This window comes from Balaenoptera borealis (genome assembly GCF_965194805.1).
Source record: "Balaenoptera borealis genome assembly, chromosome: 12".
Taxonomy (NCBI): domain Eukaryota; kingdom Metazoa; phylum Chordata; class Mammalia; order Artiodactyla; family Balaenopteridae; genus Balaenoptera; species Balaenoptera borealis.
The window spans coordinates 87,632,574-87,656,807 of NC_138869.1; the positions used below are offsets into that span (position 1 = coordinate 87,632,574).

Here is a 24,234-nt window from a genome sequence, read left to right on the forward strand (position 1 = left end):
TTCTCCAGTTGAGAACCACTGGTCTAACTTGAGATACAAAAGCCTATTCTCAAGCACTTTTGCAATGATAAACAGTAATCTTTAGAGCTTCCTATTTTCTTTCTTAACCAATAAATAACTCTGACCAAACAAATAGAAAGCTTCACATTTCAACTTTTCACACATACCCTTCTAAAGTTGAATTTTTTGGTCTTTAATCTTAGGTATAGGCAGTTATTGATGTACAATGGAAATGGGTCTGTGCACAAAATAAGAAGACATATATCCTCAAAAGCAGTGTAAAAATTCCTGTATATAAAAAAATAATCCACACAATAATTCGACAAGCATTTATTAAACGCCTACTATGTGCTCAGCACTGTACTAGGCACTAAGGGGTGCAAAGATACAAATGTAAAAGTTATTATTCCTGCCCTCAAGGAGCTTACAATTTAACTTGGGAAATAAATACAAATGTGAAACTACAATACAGAATGCTAGAAAATAATTACAAAACAACATATTAGTAAGTGCATGGACCTTAGTACAAACTCAAAGGATCAGTGCTGAGGCAGCACAGAATAAGGGAGGTCTCAGTGTGAGGTGAAATCGTCAGGGAGAGCTCATTCAGAAGATGTAATGGAAGCTAGGCTTTGAAGGGAGTAATGAACATGAGCTGGGGCCAAAGAGAAATCTAAGCAAAAGGAACAGCATGAGAAAGGCACAGAGGCAAGGGCTTATAAGACAACAGTGGAAGGTCACAGGAAGTTTAACCATGATAAATCAAGGTGAATATGCTAGAGAGTAATGAAGCTGAGGCAGATTAAGTATGGAGGGCAAGGTAATGGAGAACTTTGAACATCATTGCTCTGATAGGAATTATTTGCTGGGTGTTCTTGAGTGAAAATAAGATATCATAAAAATGGAGTTTGAGGAGGACCATCTTGGAAGCATACAAGGTGGGGATCTTGGGAGCAAGTAAACCGAAAAGAAAGAATTACAATAACCTGGGCCTCAGATGATATGGATCTGCAGAGAAGGATATGAAGGGATGGCAGAAACGTAAAAAAGTCCAGCCTCAAGGAGAAAACTGACTAAGAATTGGAACAACTTAGCAAGATTTTGGACATGAATGGTGGAGACCAGAAAAAGACTAAAAGACCACTCTAAGATTGGGATAAGAAATATGAAGGGTAGTGAGTCTGTTCAGGGTAAAGATGTTAAGCAAAGATGCCTATTAAAAAGGAAAACAGGGGTTGGGGACAGAGTGATGAATTCTGTTTTCAAACACCAAGTTGTATAGGTACCTGTGGAAAAGTTCACAGGTACCTATAGTACCTGTGAGAGACAACCCACAGGGCAGGAAATATTAAGTTACTCAAATATAAGAAGGTAAGTGTAAACAATCACAATGGTTAAATAGGAGTATAGAAAAAGTAGTGAATAAAATTAAGACATGGAGATTTTCTCAGTGGAGAGGAAGAAAAGACCAACAAAAGCTAAAAGTGAAGAAAACTGACCAAAAAGGATCCCACAAGTCAAAGGAGAATTCCTGAGATGCAGGGGAAATTCCCGAGTATGAAATATAGATCTAGAAGGACAAGAACTAAGAAAAGGCATTAATATTTATCCACTGGTGATTCTGAGGATATTTCAGTGGAATACAAAAGCCAACAAGGATAAGTTTTAAGAACAGATTAATGAGGAAACGGGGTTTAACAATGGATGACATGTTTGAAAAACCATGAATGACAGAAGAATAAAATGGTAGTTGGAAATGAGCAGTAAAGTTGAAGCTTTTACACATTTTATGCTGTAGATGAACTTACTGGTGTCATCCTGACTGTCCATCTGCCTGGCTTAGGGCATGGATATTTCATTTCCCTCCACAATGCTACTTTCCCTGGGGCAGTTTAGAGACAAATGTACTTGAATCTATAAGTTACTGCTTTGTCCTCCCAGTTTTTAAACATGTTTTACTTCTTTAAACATGTTTTCCTTGCAGAATTTAGCTTTCTAGTACTACAAAGCATCAAAAGTATCAACATTTAAAGATGATACAATTATAAACCAAAATGGCATTTTCAACCAGTTTTCCAGTAACTGTAATGGATTTGCACTATACTGCACATTCCCTCCCTCAGTAACCAGGAATACATAATTTTTAAATGGCTGGCCAGGGTTAGGGTGTTCATTAGAGATACAGCAGACCAGTTGTCAGGAGCACAGGCTTGAGAATCAGATTCTGTAGGTTAGAATCCCTGCTCTGTTACTTACTAGTTGTGATCTTGATCAACTCATTCAACTCTCTAAGCCTCAGTTTCCTCATCCATACAGTGGAGTATATAATATCTACCATAAGCATGAGAAATATGTAACATTGGGTTTGGCACATAGTGAGTGCTCAATAAATGTCAGCTATTATTATCTAGAGCCTCAGAACCAAGAGTAAAACTAACTGTTCCATATGGGAATCAATCACTGCATTCTAGCACTGCCACCTTACTCAATGGAGAAAATCTTTGAAACCTAAGATGTCTCTCCTAGGACTATGCTGGATCGCAACAGTTACGGAAGAACCACTTTATTACACCAGGTCCTAAAATGAAAAGCTGCAGATGGGAGAAGAAAGTACTGGTCAACAGTTCATTTCAGGTTAAGAGCATAAAAACAGAATATGCAGGCTAAAGGAACTTAGTGCATGTCACTCATAGTTAGGAGCAAAATAAGGTCATACAGAGTGATCAACAATATTCTAATGCTAAGAGTGAAAACTGAGACCAAGAATGGGCTTCTACTTATGCCCCCAAAGAAACAATAGCCTTTTTCTACTGTCTTATACTACTTGGCTATTTCTATAGGTGTGCTGAATCAGCCTTGGTATATATTGTTCTTTCAAGTCATATTCTTTTCTCAAATGCATCCCAGTATAATACTAATCTTTCTGGTCATATTTCCTTTAAATTTCTGCCAGATGCTTAGTAATTCTGAGATTTAAGTCTGGCTACACATTACACTGAATAAAGAGATGTTAACTGGTACATCTACAGTCATTTCAATATGGTACTCTGCTGAGAGCTTTCATTGGAATAGGAGACAACTGTTCCCCTAAACTATCAATACATGGGAGGAGTGTGTGTATACATGCACATGCACACACACACATACTCTCCCTCTGACAATGTACCCATCCTATGTAATATCTGTACACAGATAGCATTTGCCTCAGGTAGAATTAGTATCTTAAGGACGATAAGGCACAACTAAAGTGGAGAGCAAGGATCTAGAGACAACTAGATTTGTTTCTGGTTTCTTGTAATTTCAAGTACAAGGGAATTAGGAATGGTAATCTATAGGCCAAAAAGTGGGAGAGGGAGGAGGGAGGAGGGAGGAGGGAGGAGGAAGGAGGGAAGATAAGAAAATAAAGGATACTGAAAAGCATTGTTTTGAAGAAGTTAACCAAGGAAACCAGGATGACAAATGACAAGTGGGTACCAATGGTTCAATGAAATAGATGTAGATAACCTTGATGTTATTAGTGGTCAATATGGGCCATACTAGGGTAGGGAAGGGATGTTATAGGGAAGGAATTTATGATCCAAAAGGTGGACCTCTATGATACATGATTTTATGACTGATTTTTGAAAACATCAATCATAAAACAACATGATTAGAAAGTGCTGTCCCTGTTCATGATAGTCACAGTGTGAAATTTCATAATTTCCCTTGGAATTTTCATCACAATGTGTATCATTTTCTTCTGGATAGGATTAATGGAATGAATTCCAATTCTGACAGCCGACTTTGGAAACAGCCAAAAGTTATTCAATTCCAAATATGGTGAATAAGTGAGTAATCAAATGGTCAAAAATGAGATGAAATTCAAGAGTTAACAGAGTTTTCTTATATGGTCTATTAGATGGGAATCTTGAGAATGTTCCAAATATCTAGAGGAGTGGTAGCACTTGGAATAATACCACCACTAGAATAGCTAGAACTGCCCAATTTAAAGGACAACCTATATTTGGTGTTACCTTAAACCAGCCTCATTACTTTATACAATATCCCTTGGTATACTGAAAGCTTCAAAGATGAAATATAGTGCTTGGTGATGATGAGTTTAATACTGTGTCTTTGCTGGATTACAGATGGAGTGCACCAGAATTCAGAAGAATGAGGAATTGTGAGGTGAAGTATTCAACTGATTACCGCTGTAGATATGTAAAACTAATGGCAAGAAACAGATGAAGAATGAGTGAGATGCTGAGGCCGTCTAAGGAGGTGGGTCCAGGGTAAACACAAGAGTGTAGACCATCTAGTCAGGGGGTTTGTGCAGACCCCTGAGAGAGCAGTACCGTAATGGGCCAAAAGAGATGAGTATACATTCTTTGGAAGGATTTTTATGTCTTCTTCAAGCACCTCTGTCTCCTTTTTTTCCCATGTGATGCCTTAACGAGGATAGTGTAAACACCTATTTGTACCACAGTGTACAGTGGGAAGGTGGAAAGCAGAGTCAGAAGTCACCAAAAGGTACAACCATCCAAGCTCAAGAGCAGCGGGGCTGAGTCTCCACTCACCTCTTTCTCTGCATCATTCCCACAACCATCACTAATGCGTCCACTTCCTCGCTGACACAGGTACTGGGACTGGGAGTGGTGAAGGATACGTATGGATGCTCAATGACTCAGTGGAGTCAGTGAAGGTGATATATGAAGAAAAATGCTGGAGTGCTGTTAAAAATATAGCATTCTGAGTTTGCATGGGAATATGGATTTCCACTGTCAGGAGCATTAGAATAAAATAAAATGCACACTTAAGCATAAACACATGAGGTGTCTGTAAAAATTTCCCTAGAACTAGGATCTTAGAAAGCTAAATATAAGTCTCACACAGAGGCTGCTTCAAACTCTAAAGCAGCTTCTTAGATCAGATTAGGAGCACAAGTGCACCTTTAGGGGAATAAATGGGAGAAGGGATCACAGATGGGAAGAAGCAGAGGAACTAGGAGGAGTAGCTTCTCTCAAACCTATAGCTACTCACCAAAAAGACAAAGTTAAGTGCCTCAAGCCACGACAAGCAACTTGCTCTAATGCTATTTTAAGCTTCTAAAGGATACCTTAGGCCATCGGGAGCTCCACTCCATCAGACACCTCCCAAGATAGTCAAGCTAATCAACCTGCATCAAGGCACTGGGCCCAAACTACTGAAGAGCTATTCTAACTTTGTCACCACTATCAATTCTGACCCTAGATAAGGTTGTAATGATGCTGAACTTTCTGCCTTTTTATTACACTGAAAGACCTCTCACTAGCACATGGTTCCTCTAATGTTGAATAATGCCCAATCTATGACTAAAGTTTTTTCCTAAACTCCCGTGGATTCAGATTTTTCTCCACTGTGGATTCTCTGATGTCGAATGAGACTTGACCTCTGAATAAAGGCTTTCCCACACTCATTACACTGATAGGGCTTCTCCCCTGTGTGAATTCTCAGATGCTGAATGAGGCCAGTGTTCCCATTGAAAGCTTTCCCACATTCTTTACATTTATAGGGTCTTTCTCCAGTGTGGATTCTCTGATGTTCAATAAGGCCTGACTTTTGACTGAAGGCCCTCCCACACTCATTGCATTTGTAGGGTTTCTCCCCAGTGTGGCTTCTCTGATGGCCAATAAGATGTGAGCTCCGCCTGAAGGTTTTCCCACACTCATCACACTCATAGGGCTTCTCCCCAGTGTGGATTCTCTGATGTCCGATGAGGTGTGAGCTATGACTGAAAGCTTTCCCACACTCATTACATTCATAGGGTCTCTCCCCACTGTGGATTCTCTGGTGCAGAATAAGGCCCGCACTCTGACTGAAAGCCTTCCCACACTGATTGCACTGATACGGCTTCTCCCCAGTATGGATTCTCTGGTGCAGGATCAGGCCTGTGTTTTGACTGAAGGCTTTACCACACTCCTTACAGTGGTAGCGTTTTACTTTGTTGTGGATATCCTGATGGGAAAGAAGGGCTGACCTGTAACTGAAGGCTTTACCACACACATTACACTGATAGGGTTTCTCCCCAGTGTGGATTCTCCAGTGGCGAACAAGACCTGAACTCTGAGCAAAGCTCTTCCCACATTCATCACATTTATGTCGTCTCTCTTGGGTGGGATTTCCCCGCTGCCTCTCTATTGTGCCCAGAAGGTCTCGGGCTTCTCCATGCTCAAGACCCCCGATAACATCCCCGTTGCATTTGGCAGCTGTCTCTCCATGTGGTTGGATTCCAGTAGATATTACCTGTTTTGAAGCTAATTCCCTGTTCTCATTCCTGGTCTCACCACCTGGAATAAAAATGTAATAAACATCAAGCCAAAGTCACTTCCTATTCTCTATATTAGGAGAAAGAAATCAAAGATGGGGGAAAGGAAAATACACTTGGAACAGCTACAAGTAAACGCAAAGCTCCCATCTGTCTCTGAAATGCCTTCGTTAATATGGGGAGAAAGGAGCAGGGTCAAACAAAAGTACCACACACCAACTGGGGAAGAACTGCCATCAAATAGGGTTGATGGAAGGAGGACTAAAGTAGAGGAGGGATCAACTACGGAGAAGTGGAAGTTGGGGAGTGGGAAGGAATATGGAACTATGAAAAGACCTAATGAGTGGAAAAGTAATGAAAAAAGTCCCAGTCATTAAAAGGGAGGAGCACAATAGGTCTAAGTGAGAGAAATCTATGTGAACTCAGAGAGCACTAAAAAATTTCAATTTCCAACTGGCAAAGAGACCAATACCCCGTTACAAACTGTAAGGTAAGTCCTAGATTAGAGAATAAAAGTGCCCTGTTTAAAAAAAAAAATTATTTATTTTTTCTGGTTATTTTATTTCTATTTATTTTTTTAATTGAAGTATAGTTGGTTTACAATGTCGTGTTAGTTTCGGGTGTACAGTAAAGTGATTCAGTTACACATATATATGTGTATATATCTTTATTCTTTTTTAAAATTCTTTTCCATTATAGGTTATTATAAGATATTGAATATAATAGTTGCTGTGCTATACAGTAAATCCTTGTTTTTTATCAATTTTATATTATGGTAGTGTGTATCTTAATCCCATACTCCTAATTTATCCCTCTCCCCACCTTCCCCTTTGGTAACCATAAGTTTGTTTTCTGTGTCTGTGAGTCTATTTCTGTTTTGTAAATAAGTTCATTTGTACTATATTTTAGATTTCACTATTTTTTAGATTCTCTGTCTGACTTACTTCACTTAGTATGATAATCTCTAGGTCCATCCATGTTGCTGCAAATGGCATTACTTCATTCTTTTTACAGCTGAGTAATATTCCATTGTATTGAGATATATATATATATACACACACACACACCACATCTTCTTTATCCATTCATCTGCTGATGGACACTTAGGTTGCTTCCATGTCTTGGCTATTGTAAATAGTGCCGCTATGAACATTGGGGTGCATGTATCTTTTCGAATTAGAGCTTCTGTCTTTTCCAGATACACACCCAGGAGTGGGATTGCTGGATCATAATGGTAACTCTATTTTTAGTTTTTTAAGGAACCTCCATACTGTTTTCCATAGTGGCTGCAAAAGTTCCTTTTAGAACTCCAGAAGTCTCAATATTTTATCTTTCTGTTGGATCCTGAGTTTAAACTCAACTATGTCTTTCAGAAAGCTCAAAGCTACTGTACACATAAACAAACACAAAATCGTAAATGATAATAATAGCCAGAGCTCTCCTTACCCAGGGAGAACATGTTTCTGTAATTCTCTGGCCTGTTATCTCTACTCAGATCCTTCTGTGATGAATCAAGAAGCCATTCCTCTCGAATTAGGGACACAGCCATGTCTTCAATCTTCTCCAAAGTCTGAAACAAAACAAGATGCCCATCTGGGACTGGGACTGTTCCACAGTTCAAACCCAGAGTGTCAGAGAGATCCACCAGGGTGGGAGTGGATCAAGAGGTGGGAATGTACTGTAAAGGGATCTGCATAGCTAGCAGGAAAGAACAGGAAAATGCACCAGATTTATTGGGGGAAAATCAAGGATCAATCTGTCTCTATGCAGAAGAACATGGGGCAAGTTCCTAAGTGAGTACTGCTACAGACAGTCCAGACATGGGGTAGATGCCACAAACACTGTCAAGTGGAGCTATGGGGTTTCAGTGAGGAGCACAACTCACCTGGAACCCTGCTGTAAGAAGTGTAGCTGTCATCTCCTGGTCTCGAGGACTTCCTTTCTGGGAAGGGGTAGGACTCTGTGAAGCAGATATGGCTGAGAGAGGAGAAAGGAGCTATGAATGAGACCAGCCTTGTCCTGTGGTTATAGGAACCAGCACTAACACATTCCAAAATTATTTGTATTTCAGCCGATATGCATGCCAGAGATTTTGAATATGAAATGCTGTTAATCTTGGACTCTGGGTTCATACCTATGGTTGCTCAGAAAACATCTGCACTTTGATGTCCCACTCAGCCTGAAGTTACATGTCAAAAATAGAAAGTGTACTGGTTTCCTAACAGGAAGTGCTTTACAATTTCTTCTCTACCACCAAAGCTATATTCCATCCTTGTGCTTGTACACAGTATTTCTTTAGGTCCTAATCTCTTGCCAAGCTGAATATGAGAACCAATCTATCTCTACTAACTTTATTACTTTTTTGAAATGTCTACCATGACTGCCAGCATCTGCTTCCTATAGAAACCAGACAGGGTAATATCAAAATCAACATAGACTATTGTGTCTTGGGCAACAGGCATTAGAATTTTACATAAGGATTGTATTATTAATTGAAAATGTTTCTATACTTCTTTAGAAATATTAAAAATCCACTAATTTAGAACAAATTACTATAAACCACATAAATGAAAAAATAAGAAATTCAGGGCAAGTATGAGATGAGACTAGAACATCTTATCTTGTTCCGTAAGAAAATTCTCAAAAAATGATGGAGAAATGTCAATAGGACACAGGAGCCAGACTGAAGAGGCCTCCTCTGGCCAACTCTGAGACAATTTAAGCATCAAAATAAAGATAGTAACAGAACATTTCTGGAATAAAATAAGAATTTATGAGTCCATATTGATAAATAAAAAATGAATAAATAAAATAAAATGGGGGAAGGAGGGAACACTCTCCATTACAATAAATAAATAAATGTAGAAGAAATGACAGAGTTAGAAAATAATCACTTTAGTAATCACTGATTCAGTCAAGAAGCATCAATAAATACTAAAACTAGTGTTTCAGCAACAAAAGTTTCATGAGGACCAGGATATTTACATAGACTCAAGAGTATCTCCCCACAAATTACTTATTAATTACAAAGGGAAAAACAATAACAAAAACCTAGCAAGAATAATCTTAACCAAGTCATCAAAGATAACATTACCAATAACAGACAAATTCCTGTTGTATTCCTGAGAAGGACAAAATCACTTCTGGGATGTTCATGCCAAATATATACAACTCGAATCTAAATATGAGGAAACATCACACAAACTCAAATTGTTGTCATTCTACAAAATAACTGACTTGTACTCTTCAAAAATGTCAAGATTGTGAAAGGCAAAGAAAGGCTGAGGAACTACTCCAAGTTAAAGGAGACTAAAGAGACAGGACAGCTAATTGCAAAGTGGGATCTTGGACTAGACTCTGGAAGAACATTATTGGGACAACCAGCAAAATATGAATATGAACTGTGGGCTAGATTAGTATTGCATCCATCAGTGTTAAATTTCCTAATTGTGATCAATTTACTGTGGTTATCTATGAAAACACTCTTGTTTAAGAAAATACATACTGAAATATTTACAAATAAAGTGTCATGATACCAGGAAAACCTCAAAATGCCTATGTTGTAAATACACTGTGGTAACAGAAATGTATGAATACATAAAACCCCCAAATTCTTTAATTTGTTCATGAGTTTACCACTGGGACTAACAGTCTGTATTTGAAGCCTAGATAAACATTTAAATCAGGTCTTATGGCTGGTCTGTAAACAGTACAGGCTAGTTCCTTCCAGGAACTAGACAGGTGTCCCAAATGTACTTTCTTTCCTCTCTGCTTTCCCACTCCTCATCAATGAAATCTGGCTCCTCACCTCTGTCTTGTGGCCCTTGGAGCACTGGAGATTTGTGCTGGGTTGCCACAGGTTGGAGCTGAGTATCTGGAGGCTCTGGTGCAGATTTGGAATGCACGACCTCCTCCCAGAGTACCCTATGTCCATGTGCACGAGCAGGGACCTAGAAACAAGACACCTGCATTACAAGGAATCCCTTTGAGAAATGAAGCGAACAATGTAACAGTACTAAGAGCACATCTAAAGGGATACATACTGGGGGAAGGAAAAAGCAGAATCTCACTGACTTAGGAACACAAACATGTTGATTTGCACAGAAAGGCATCATTTCTGCTTAGTACTGAAGGAAAAGATTTCTGCTGATGCCCTCCCTGCTGTACACAATGCTGATATTTTGCATTCCCAAGAAAGGGGAAGAATGATAAACAGAAACTTAAAGCAGTGCTCTTCAGTGGAAACAACTTTTGATAAGGAACTAGGAAACCTGAGTTACGGGCTCAGATCTACATTTAGTTATTTGGGTGCCCCTGAAAAAGTAAGTTAAGCTCTCTATGCATCAGTTTCCCATCTGGCAAACAGAACAATACAGTTGTAGGGAAGTTATGAGGATAAAAAATGGATTTATATCCTTTATAAGAATAAAAAGAACTCTACAAATACAAGCCATACCACACGATAACTCTTTTCATCCTCCTGCAACACAAACTTATGCTTGGCATTTATTCTCCCATTGTTGTGTCAATGTCCCTCCACCCAGCTTCCTGGACTCTCACAGTCAGAGCATGCCCACCTCCTTCTACTTACTGGCCGTCCTAGTATATCAATTTGCCTTTCCAAATCCTCCAGTAGAGTCACCACCTCCTCTCCATTCTCTAGCTGATGTTCCTTAACCAGAGTCTGGAGCTCCTCGGGCAGGATGGTCAAGAACTGCTCCAGCACCAGCAGCTCCAGGATCTGCTCCTTGGTGTTCAAATCTGGCCTCAGCCACTGATGGCAAAGTGCTCGGAGTTGGATCAGAGCTTCTCGGGGTCCTAGTGTCTCTTGGTAGCATAACTTCCTGAAACGCAGGCGGAACAGCTCTTGGCCAGGAGGGTTATTTTCATGTAGACTTGATTCCTGGTCCCAACCATGATCTTCCTCTACCTTGATAATTACAAGGTCCTCTTCAGGAGCCTGGTCTGGTGGGGATGGGGCTAAAGACTTCCTTGATTCTGCAGCCATTTAGGGCCGGAAAAGCTCAGGAGACTCGTTTCCACTACTTTCTTTATCTTCTTAAGAGAACCTTCTGAGGGCCTCTTCTTTAAGGGTACTTCTTTGGGAAGAGAAAATGACAAATAGTGTAAAGGCAAGTCAAAGGTCATAGTAATTTACTGAGATATCTTAACAAGTTCCCTACCATGACATGGACTTCATGGCTCAGTCATTTAAGTGATCCTCTCCAGAAATAACTCCTTGCCTCCTTAGCCTTCTGCATGCCAATCCCATCTGGGAATAACTCTTTCCTTCTGCTTTCTCTCTTGGGGATGTGGAACATGGCTAAACAAAGTCAGGAAACCATGTAGACTGGGTCTAACTGAAATTCTGCATTTAACCTCATGTGGCCCTCAGGGCTCCTGATTTAACTCCTTTCAACATTTGTTATACCAGCTATACTGTTTCTACACACTTCGGCTCTCAACCTGCCCCTCACTCTCAACATGAGAATAATTTCCATATAATCTAGCTCAAGATATTGTCAAGAACTGTCCTAACACTTTCTTCTTCTCCACCTGACATTATCATACATGTGCTCCCCCTGCCATCTTCCCCCTGTCTCCAGGCTAACTTCTACTATGGACTTTACCTCAAGCTCTATAACTCCTCTCTGGGGCACAGGTCCTGCATCTCCAAGGAACCTGGATGCCCTATCAACACCCGCAACCCCAAAACCTAGTCCCATACACTAATGATGTTCCAGAATGTTTTATAAATAAAATCATACAGTATGTAGCCTTTTGAGTCTGGCATCTTTCACTTAGCATATTGTACTTGAGATCATCAATGTTGTTGTACATATCAGGAGTTTATGCCTTATATGGATGAATGTTTATCCATTCTCTAGTTGACACTATCTCAATTGCTTCCAGTTTTTGATGATTACAAATGAAGCCACTATAAACATCTGCATATGAGTTTTTGTGTGAACATAGTTTTCATTTCACCCGGGTAAATATCCAGAGGTAAAACTGCTAGGTCATATGGTAAGTATATGTATAACTTTATAAGAAACTGCCAAACTGTTTTCCAAAGTGGCTATAATACTTTGCATTCCACTAGCAATATGTGAGAACTGCAGTTGCTCCATATCCTGACCAGCATTTGACATATAAATAAATATATATATTTAGACATATATATATAGATTTAGATATTCTAAAAGACATATAGTGGTATCTCACAAGGGTTTTAATTTGCATTTCTCTACTGACTAATAACGTTGAGCATCCTTTCCTGTGCTTATTTGCCATCCATATAGTTGGTCTTTCATATCCATGGGTTCCACATCCCTGGATTCAATCAACCACGGATCAAAGATGTTTGGGGAAAAAAAAAATTCCAGAAAGTTCCCAAAAGGAAAACCTGAATTTGCCACACACCACCAACTATTTACATAGCCTTTACATTTTATTAGATATTATAAGTAATCTAGAGATGATTTAAAGTATACGTGAGGATGTGTGTAGGTTATATGCAAAGACTATGCCATTTTATATGAGACTCGAGCATCGACAAATTTTAATATCCATGAGGGGTCCTGGAACCAATCCCCCATGGATACCAAGGGACAACTGTATATTTTTTGGTAAGTATCTGTTCAAAACTTTTGCCTATTTATAAAATTAGCTTTTTTAATAATTGAGCTTTGAGAATTCCTTATATATTTTAGATACAAGTCCTTTATGAAATATGTGACTTGCAAATATTTCCTCCTTTTCATTCTTTTAACAGTGCCTTTCTAAGAACAGAAATTCATAAATTTTTGAAGTTTAATGTGTCAACTTTTTTCTTTTAGGGATTGTACTTTTGGTGTCATATCTAAGAAATCTTTGCTTAATCCAAGGTCACAACGATTTTCTCCTGTTTTTTTAAAAAAGTTTTATAGTTTTAGATTTTACCTTTAGTTCTATGATTGCTTTTAAGTTAATTTTTGTTCAGAGTTTGAGGTATGGATGGAGGTTCATTTTTTTGCATACAAATATCAATTGTTCCAGCAGTATTTGCAAAAAACGATTAAACTTTACCCATTGAATTGTCTTCACATCTTTGTCAAAAATCAAGTGACTATACATGTGTGGATCTCTTTCTGGAGTCTGTTTTGTTCCACTGACCTATATGTTTATCTTTTTGCCAATACAAAACTGTCTTGATTGTTGTGGCTTTTAAAATCTTGAAATCAATTACTAAGAGTCCTGCAACTTTGTTGTTCATTTTCAAAATTGTTTCAGCTTTTCTAGTTTTGTTGCCTTTTGATATAAATGTTATAATTGGCTTCTCCCACAAAAAAAAAAATCCTGGAATAGGATTTGTGTTGAATCTGTAGCTCAGTTGAGGGACAACTGACATCTTAACAATATTGTTTTCTATTCCATAAACATGGTATATCTGTGCATTTATTTAAGTCTTCTGATTTCTTTCATTAGTACCCAAACTATTTACCTATTCTCAAAGGACAAGATAAAATGCTTTCTTCTTAAAATCCTTCCTTAATGATTCCAATTGGAAGTGATTTCCCTCTTATTCTATACATCTGTTACATAAGTATGTATTACTTTAATGTTACTTTTGCCATAATTGTGTATTACTAGTTGCAAAGGAGTTTTGACTTTCTAACTTAATTGTATGTTTCCCATGAGTAGAGGCCTTTATCTTTTATCATAGTGATAGAATTGAAGAACATCAGAGGGCTATTATTTACAATACCCGACACAGACTGTGTTTATATTTGTTGAAGAGTAAGTTTTAGATATAAGGTCTGAGGTCTTCTTTAGACCTGTTCAATTACAGGGTCCTATTTCTTTGGGGGATATATGTCTATGGCTTTTACCTTTGGTATTAGGCATCATCTCTTGCCTGCAGTAGCAGTGGTAAGTGGTCTTCCTGCCTTTGGTTATGCTTTCTTTCCATTCATGTTCCATAAAGATTCTTATTGTGGGTTGAATTGTGTCCCCCACAAAAGATATGTTGAGGTACTAACCTTTGGTATTTGTGAATGTGACCTTATTTGGAAAGAGGTTCTTTGCAGATGTAATCAAATTAAGATGAGGTTATACTGGAGTAGGGTAGGCCTTTAAGCCAATATGACTGGTATATTTTTAAAAAGAGAAGAGACACAGAGATTGACACACACAAAGAGAAGGCCATGTGAAGACACAGACACAGAAGAGAGCTATGTGACTACAGAGGCAGAGATGGTGTTACGTAGTTGCAAGCCAAGGAATCCCAAGGACTGCCAGTAACAACCAGAAGTTAGGAGATCATGAACCTGCCATCACCTTGATTTTGGACTTTTGGTCGCTATAACCATGGGAGAATAAATTTCTGTTGTGTTAAGCCACGCAGTTTGTGGTACTTTGTTACTGTAGTCCCATGCAACTAATATACTGCTAGAGAGACTGTTTTAACAAATATGTAATACAACTCACCCCCTTAAAATATTTCAACGGGGAACCTAACTTCAGCATGGTATGCAAGGCTCTTTATGATATGTAAACCTGCCTAGCTATATCTGCTATAAACTCTCCTTCATACAGCTTTTTCCAAATGTGGCTTTCTCATATCTCCACTCTGCTGCAGTGGTTCTCAATTCTGCCCCCGTCTCCCAGGAATATTTGGCAATATTCGGCAATGTCTGCAAACATTTTTGGTTGTCACAACTGAGGGGAAGGGATGCTACTAGTATCTAGTGGGTAGAGGCCAGAGATGCTATTAAACGTACTACATGCATAACATAACCCCCACAACAAAGAATGATCTGGTCCAAAGTGTCAATGTTGAGGCTGATAAATCCTGGTCTCACGGAAATCATTTAACTTTAACTTAAAAAGTCTCAGCTTACCTATTATCTTTTAAATTAGGTTTTCCCTGTTGCCCTCACTCTTCAGCCACCAATACCCCCAACCCCCTGCCCCAGAAGATTAAGGTGCTCATTCTTGCCAAGTTATTTTTTACATGGTCCAGACATAGGATTTATCACACTGTGTATAGTATGTACTGCAAATGTCGGCCCATGGCCATGGTTTTCTTGCAAATGTTAGTTTGTAGCCGTGACCTTTTTCTTTGTATCCCGTTTTAAGCAGGGAAGTTATATTACATATCTGTATGTCAGAAAGATCACAATGGCAGCACTGTGGACAACAGGATGGAGAAAAACATAACTGAAGGCAGCACTGTAGAGAATGGAAAAGAGCATAACCAAAGGCATCATATCCAAAAGCAACTGGCAAGAAATGCTAACATCAAGATAAAATCCCAGGGCTTCCATGGTGGCGCAGTGGTTGAGAATCCGCCTGCCAATGCAGGGGACACGGGTTCGAGCCCTGGTCTGGGAAGATCCCACATGCCGCGGAGCGGCTGGGCCCGTGAGCCATAATTACTGAGCCTGCGCGTCTGGAGCCTGTGCTCCGCAACAAGAGAGGCCGCGATAGTAAGAGGCCCGCGCACCGTGATGAAGAGTGGCCCCCGCTTGCCACAACTAGAGAAAGCCCTCGCACAGAAACGAAGACCCAACACAGCCATAAATAAATAAATAAAAATTAAAAAAATAAAAAAGATATCTTATAAAAAAAAAAAAAAGATAAAATCCCAGACCTGTAGTCTGCCAAGGGAAAGAAGAAGTAGGCACTTAGAAGGAAAATCAGATTACATATTGTTCCTGACATGCGTCTTCAAAGCAGTGTCTCTATCTTTCAGGGGTTTTGGGCCGAGAGAGTTGGGTAGGGTTGGCTCATAGTCTCTCAATCTAATGAAAACACAGAACTTCTCCCCATAAAAAAGCCCATAGGCACAAAAGTTTACATTCAATTTCATCGGGTTCATACACCAAACACCCACCTAAGGACTCCAGGAAGGTTAAGAACCCCTACTTAGAGAGTGTGGACAGAAAAGGAAGAGAATTTGAAAAGTTATCTTTAAAATCAGACAAGACTGGTAACAGTAGTTTTGGGAGTAAACTACAGATAGGAGAAATCAAGGAGCAAGAGATAAGGTTAAATATGGTAACTGACAACAGAGGGTTTAATTCATAGATGATAACTTTACAGAGAAGTGGGGGAATTTCCTGGAATACAGAGATTTGAGGGAAGAGTGAATTTGGACAAGAGGCTGAGATTTTGTGGAGGGTTTGAGACAAGGGGTAAACAATTTTGTTTTGAACAGACAGGATTAACACCCATGGTTTTAAAATAATTCATTTAAAAAATCAAGGAAAATTTAATAAATTCTTAAAATTTCTTAAAATAGATACTTATAGTTTAAAAACTTAAAAGGTCATTACTATGGGACATGAATTCTGAGCTCTAACTGTTTTGAATGTGATTCTGCATAGTCATAGTTTTACCATGTTTTCTTATGAATTTCCTAAAGTCAAGGTTGATCTTTAAGTACTGAACTACTGGCCAACTTCCATCTTATAATCAATGCTCGTCAATACTAGCTTTAAAAGGTTTCAATGTTAAGTGTGCATCACGCAAGAGCTTTATATTGTTGATATGTTAAAACGGTAATATAATACTAAATGACATTAAATAAAGTCTCAGTAGTGAAACTGATGGGAGTCATCTAATTATCAGATTTGTTCATATTTTAAACCAAATCAACCAACAAATCTTATCCATTATCCATTTGATTATTCTTTTTAGTAGCTAATTTTCCATTTTTAGCCTCTTCCCTCTTCCATGAGACAGTTTTTGAAAATTACAGCCTATAACTAACCAAGTACAAAGATATGTACTACAAAATTAGTCTACTATGTACCCTCCTCTCAAACAGTTTTGTGTATATACACCTGTATTTAGGTTGGTAAACACCTTGCGGATAAAGACTGCCTCTTACATTCTCTTTTTAAGAATACCTCATCAAGTTTCTTGATTTAGGAAGCTAAAATAATCAATCTTTAAAGCTTTTTCTCATCTCAAACGCTATAATCCTGTGAACTACTGAAAGCACAACCCATTTTAACAGCATTATCTTTTCAACAGATGAAGAAAGAATGTTTTCTTCCTTTAGACTAATTTAAGCCTAATTTGGGATGTTTGGGAGCTGAAAATAAAACAAAACAAAGATATTTTCCAGGCTTTAAAGATAAAGGTGAAGCAAACACTGTGCTTTATACCTACCTCAAACTGCTTAAGTTTTAACATCTACCACATTTTACACTTAACCACAGCAGAAATTCAAAATATGTATGCATTTGCTACAACAATGATTACTACATAAGTATACTTAACTGAACTAATCAAACAGAAATAGGGATCATTTTTTAGAGGTGGTAGTGGCAGTCTTAATGTTGCCTGACAAAAATTACTCATGAGTCACTTGAGTTTTGGAAATGGGGCCCCTCCTAAAGAGTTCCCAGGCATCTGCTTCAATTAGCTTTAATAAACGAAGTATTCTGAATAAGTCTGAATTCTACATCACCACGAAGTTGTCAAAAAATGTTTCTTTTGTACATTTATCCAGTCAACACACCACCACATTCTGAATACACTACAAAGAGCAAAATAACTTAGCAGGAAAAATAGGTTTCCAAGGATAACTGGGGTTTCCAAAAGCAAAATATATCTTAAAAAAAAAAAAGAGAATTGTGACGGAAATGCAAAATTGCTAAGTAAAAACAATTCAGATCGTGGAAAGAGGTGGATGAAAGATAACACGGGGAAAAAAAAAGATAACCCGGGAACAGTTTCCTATTTTAAGACAAAATCGACTGCAAATAACGCCACAGAACGATGAGCGATGAAGACAGCGAATCTCTACTAAAGGTTCCCTCGCAAAAAGTTTGGGCACGCGGACTCGGCCTGCGCTGGCAACCAAAGCGACCCTTGATTCACCGAATCACCGGGGCGCCGACCTCGGCTCAGGTCCCCTCTCAAGACCCCTCACGCTTGTTCTCACCTGCGGCCTGGTCTGGCCACAAAGCGCTCCCCTTCCACCGGCCCGGAGCCCGAACCGTACTCACCGTGAGTTCCAGCGGCGGCCCGGGTGGGGAAGGGACGCTGCAAAGTGTGAACAGACCTGGAGGAAGGGCTGGTAGAAAAAGGGGCGCGAGCTGTAACTGGACCAGGCCCCTCCAGCCCCTAACTTCCAAACGTGCGGAGGCACAGCACCGGCCAGCAAGCATCTTGTCCCAAGCTACTTCCGGGAGCTCTCTAGGAATCCTGGAGGTCTGAAAGCTCTATGGTCGACCGACTAAGGGGACGGGGCCACCGCGCCCCTCTCAACAGTACTCTGGGCCTAGCGTTCCTCTTGCGTCTACGCGTCGCAGGGTTGCGCGGCTCTAGGGCATCGGGAAAGTCGTGGGTAATAACGGACTGTGGTGTCACCTCTGCCCCGCGCATCTGGCTCACCCAGTCCGCTCCGCACGCTCGCTGGGGAGGTAACCGTCCCCCTGCGGGCTGATCTGAGGGCGTGCGGGGGCCAGGGATGAGAGGAGGCGGAAGCTGGGGTATCGGTGCAGGAGGATACACCTTAAGGATCCTTATGATGCTAATTAACTAGACTCGCGTTTGGCCGGGTTAGTTACCCCTGTACTTTACTGTTCTCGCTTCATAAATATGTCCAGTCCTCTCACATAGACTGCAGATTTCTTGAGGAATTCTTGTTAATTATGGTTCATAGCTTTTTGAATCCCCTACGGCACCTAGTAATAAATAGTACACCTTATACTATTAAGTATTCAAAAAATAATTATAATTAAATGTAAATTCTTTTCGAGTCTTTACATATGTTCCACCCTTTCCTATCTTAATGAATTGCGGTCTCTTACAAAACCTGCTTTGTAGTTTATTTTTAGTGCTGAGTTAAGCTTAGCATTATGACGTAATCTGTGCCGTAAGCTTCAGTAGTAGACCCTAGTTCTAATACCACAAATTTCGAAAAACCTAAGTTCAAATCTATGCTCATTCTTTATACACCCTTACAATTTTAACTTTTCAGACTACGTAGGATTTTGGGGCGGAGGCTGTGGATGTTAATCTTAGAAATAAAACGCAATTATTTTAACAGCAAAATGGGTTTATGCAGGAAAAGCAGAGAATTGCAATTTGGGTCAGGCAAGCCGTGGTGAATCATAGGCAAGTGCAAGAGACAAAGGGAAGGTCAGCTTTTATTAGGTTTTAGGAGGAGACTGGGGAGGGTTGTCTTGAAAAAAAGTTCATTGGAGAAGAACAAGAGTTAGTTGTTATGGCGGTTTCTTATTAGCTGCAAGCAGTGGTCAGTGCCTTGTTGCTGGGACAAGAAGTGATCTTTCTTAAAAGCAGGTTATGCAATTCCCATGTGAAAAATGTCTTCCCTTGTACCAGAAGAGGAGTAACGTTCTTATTATCACGGATAAGAAGTTGTGACAGAGAAAATTTTATACAAAAATTCTGTATAAGCTGACCTTGTTAAAATCATTTTTATCTTCCTTATTCCTGCTGGTTATGCAGGCTGTACAGTGGTACATGCGTGAGAGCTCTCCTTCAGGGCTTCCTGACTCCAATTTAAATGAGGTTTTTCCTTAATTTATTTTCACATGGAAACTGTTTTACTTTGGTCCCCCATTTTTATTCCTTTAACACTCTTTCTAACTATCCATTTATTTTGGGTTTTCAGGCTCCCCTCCAGTCTTCACTTTTTAAAAAATATATTTATTTATTTTTGGTTGCGTAGGGTCTTCGTTGCTGCACAAAGGCTTTCTCTAGTTGCGGTGAGCGGGGGCTACTCTTCGTTGCGATGCGCGTGCTTCTCATTGCGGTGGCTTCTCTTGTTGCGGAGCACGGGCTCTAGAGCGCCGGCTCAGTAGTTGTGGTGCCCGAGCTTAGTTACTCCGCGGCATGTGGGACCAGGGCTTGAACCCGTGTCCCCTAGCATTGGCAGGCCGATTCTTAACCACCAGGGAAGTTCCTCCAGTCTTCATCTTAATTTCCCCTCCTTATCTGTTCCTGCTGATAGCCACCACCGATGTTTCTATCCAGTCCCCAACCTTAACCTAAAAATATTTTGTCTACCCCCTGTAGCTTTGATTTGTTTTTAAGAGTTTTGTCATCTAATCATCACAATGAAACAAATAACAACAAACATTGAGAAGTTACAGTGCTTCAGCTCTTGCAAAACACTTATTTTTGCTCTTTATCTCATAGTTCTTGCCTCCCGGCTGGGATGGTAACTAGAAATAACTGTCAACAGACTAGAACTATGCTCTCTGTTTCTTTTTTTACATTAAAAAATAATTTTTAGAAACCAAAGTTGTACACATAGGTAGTTTAGAAGTAAAATAGCGTTATAACCTAAGCAAAGATTTCTCAAAAGGCACTAATAATAACAGATAAAATTGCTAAATTTGACTTCATCAAAATTTAAATTTTCTGTTCAACAAAAAGCACCATTTAGAAAGTGAAAAGAAGCTACAGACTGGAAAATATCATCTTACTTATTTATTTATTTTATTTATTTTATTTTTTTTTGGCTGTGTTGGGTCTTCGTTGCTGCACGCGGGCTTTCTCTAGTTGCGGTGAGCCAAGGCTGCTCTTTGTTGCGGTGCATGGGCTTCTCATTGCAGTGGCTTCTCTTGTTGCGGAGTACAGGCTCTAGGTGCGCGAGCTTCAGTAGTTGTGGCATGCGGGCTCAGTAGTTGTGGCTCGTAGGCTCTAGAGCGCAGGCTAAGTAGACGTGGTGCACAGGCTTAGTTGCTCCGTGGCATGTGGGATCTTCCCGGACCAGGGCTCGGATGCATGTCCCTTGCATTGACAGGCGGATTCTTTAACCACTGTGCCACTGCGGAAGTTCCTGGAAAATATTTTCAATACATATTTCTGACAGCCGGTATCCAGAATATATAAAGAACTCTTACAACTCAATCATAAGAAGACAAACATAAATAGGCAAAAGTCATGGACACACACTTTACCAAAGAATTCATATTGATATATGAATTATCAATAAGTACATTAAAAGGTACTCAAGGTCATTATTCATCAAGGAAATATAAAATTAAAGCTACTACACATCCATTAGAATGGCTAAAATTAAAATGACTGACAATACCAAGTGCTAATGAGGATATGAAGCAACTGGAACTCTTATACGCTCCTAGTGGGAGTGTAAAATGGTACAACTAGTTTGAAAAATGGCAATTTTTAATGAAGTTAAATAATGCCTACATTATGACCCAGTAATCTCACCCTTCAGTATTTACCTAAGAGATATGAAAACATAAGTCCATAGCAGCTTTATTCATAGTAGGCCCAAACTGGAAAAACCCAAATGCTCATCAACAGGATAACAGAGAATCAAATAGTGTTATGTTCATACAGTGGAATACTACTCAGAAATTAAAAGGAGCTACTGATAGATGAACAACGTAGATGAATCTAAAAAATATTATGTTGAATAAAAGTCGCCTTGTATGAACAAGTAAAATTAATCTCTGGTGACAGAAGACAAAAAAATGTTTACCATTGATTGGAGTTGTAGTTAACATGGTTGCATACATATGTAAAAATTCATTGAGTTGCACACCTGATTTGTGCATTTTACTAATAAAAATATATTTTAAAAAAGTAGGGACTGGGCTTCCCTGGTGGTGCAGTGGTTGAGTATCTGCCTGCTAATGCAGGGGACACGGGTTCGAGCCCTGGTCTGGGAAGATCCCACATGCTGCGGAGCAACTGGGCCCGTGAGCCACAATTACTGAGTCTGCGCATCTGGAGCCTGTGCCCCGCAACGAGAGAGGCCACGATAGTGAGAGGCCCGCACACCGTGATGAAGAGTGGCCCCCGCTTGCCACAACTAGAGAAAGCCCTCGCACAGAAACGAAGACCCAACACAACCAAACCCAAAATAAATAAATTAAAAAAAAAAAAAGAATAGCTCTTTAAAAAAAAAAAAAGTAGGGACTCCCCTGGTGGCGCAGTGGATAAGAATCCACCTGCCAATGCAGGGGACATGGGTTCGATCCCTGGTCTGGGAAGATCCCACATGCCACAGAGCAACCAAGCCTGTGCGCCACAACTACTGAGCCTGTGCTCTACAGCCTGTGAGCCACAACTACTGAGCCCACGTGCTGCAACTACTGAAGCCAGCATGCCTAGATCCTGTGCTCTGCAACAAGAGAAGCCTGTGCATCGCAACGAAGAGTAGCCCGCCTCACCACAACTAGAGAAAGCCCACGGGCAGCAACAGACCCAACACAGCCAAAAAAAAAAAAAAAAAAAAATTGAATAGTACTCTCAGGTTTATACTGTGAAAAACACCAGGCCTCACTCTTCCCTTCCGTTATCAATATCAACCACTTTAACTCTTTCCTTTTACTCTTGATATTAACCTCCATATTTATAAATAACACGCTAACACTGCCATTTCTTGATTTTTCAGGTATAGATATATTATCTATTGACTTCCTGCTATGGAAAGTAAGCATTTAACCCTTTTAAATCACTACTACAATTAGCCACACCAGGGTTTAGAACATATTTTAAACTGCCTGAGTCACTAGGTCCAACAACCATGACAGCCCCACCAAAGCACAAAAAATGTTAGACTCTGGTTACTCATACTTTCCTTATTTGTATAAGCAGGCAACATGTTTTTAATAAGACTCCAAATATTTTCCACACCTAGGGCCACAAGGGTGTTCCCACATTTTCCATAGTTGCTCTACATTTTAGTTTCAGAAGCATAACTTCATATAGTGTATGGACTAGCATATTAATTCTCAAATATTTTGGTCTCATGACTCCTTTTATACTCTTAAAAACTAGTGAGGACCCCAAAGAGCTTATGTTTATATGGGTCATATCCATCAAGATTTACTTTGTTTGAAATTAAAACTGAGGAATTAAAAATATTTATTCTTTAACAATAACATACCCATTACATGTTAACTTAAGTAACATATTTTGTTACTTTAATATTTTATGAAATTTAACTATATTTTCAAAAAAAGTAAAAGGAGTGGAATCATTTCACATTTTGCAAATCTCTTTAATGTCTGGCTTAATAGGAGGTGGCTTGGTTCTCATATCTGCTACTTCATTCAGTATCACACTTTTGCTCATACTGACCCCTCTGCTAGAAGTGTACTTCCTACTACTCTCCACTTACCTAAACTCTATCCATCCTTCGAGGTCTGGCTCAGATTTCACTTTAAACAGAAAGCCTTCTCTAAGAATCCAAAACTGAGGTGTGTAAAAATGAGAAAATGAGAGAGAGGTGGTATAGAAGAACATGGCTTGTTTTAAGTTCAAGTTGGAAGGGTGACATATATCTACTTCCTTTCCCTCCCAAGAACACACAAATAACTGAAAAAATTTAAAACAAAATAAATAAATAACAGTGCTAGAAAATAAAGAGCGGAGCAGAAATTTTGAGGAATTTCTGGAAAAGAATAAGCAATTGGGATCAGATTGTTGGAGAAGCAGAGGAAATTGCCCTGTAAGACACCAGGGCCAGGTATGCATCTGCAGAAGAATCCTGGAGAAGTTCAAACCTCAGGACCAAGAGTTGCAAATGGCAAGAATGGGCTATCCATTTAAGAACTGCATTTGGGACAGTTGGATATCTCCCTTTTTTAGCTGGGAGCCTCAGAAAGAAGCATAGCAAAATTTGAAATGACTCTGGACCTCTACAATGGAACAAGGAGGAGGAGAAAGAGGTTCTCATTTTTGGTAATTGTGTAGGCACCCAGCCTGTCTGCTTGCTCCCTGTTCACTCACTCTACAGGAAGGCCTGCCTACTTACATACAACCCGGACTGAGAATTTCCATTGGGATAATACCAGCTGCACAAGCAGCCTCCTACAACTGCAGCGGAAACTCCTACTACCTAAATTAACCAGCACAGGACTCCATTCCTAAATATAAGCATCCAATCCAGAGGACATTTAATGAAAATCAGGTGCAGAGCATGAAAGGAGGGACAAGAGTAACAA

General features: G+C 39.5%; 2 protein-coding genes across 2 annotated transcripts in view; both read right to left on the reverse strand.

Moving 5' to 3' along the window:
- The window catches only part of LOC309607871 (uncharacterized protein), a 25,994-nt gene extending 21,362 nt beyond the window's left edge, over positions 1 to 4,632 (reverse strand). The window contains exon 1 of the mRNA XM_082347000.1: positions 4,557 to 4,632. Coding sequence (XP_082203126.1) covers positions 4,557 to 4,585 — 29 coding nt within the window. The 5' untranslated portion in view covers positions 4,586 to 4,632. The remainder of the gene's footprint in view (positions 1 to 4,556) is intronic.
- ZKSCAN8 (zinc finger with KRAB and SCAN domains 8) lies at positions 316 to 19,578 on the reverse strand. The gene is made up of 6 exons (XM_082346905.1): positions 18,286 to 19,578; positions 10,875 to 11,382; positions 10,092 to 10,233; positions 8,169 to 8,260; positions 7,730 to 7,853; positions 316 to 6,305 (listed from the first exon to the last, which is right to left on the reverse strand). Exons 2-6 carry the CDS (start codon positions 11,289 to 11,291, stop codon positions 5,344 to 5,346), a joined length of 1,737 nt encoding a protein of 578 aa, XP_082203031.1. The 5' UTR covers positions 11,292 to 11,382; positions 18,286 to 19,578; the 3' UTR covers positions 316 to 5,343.
- Between the last annotated feature and the right edge of the window lie 4,656 nt (positions 19,579 to 24,234).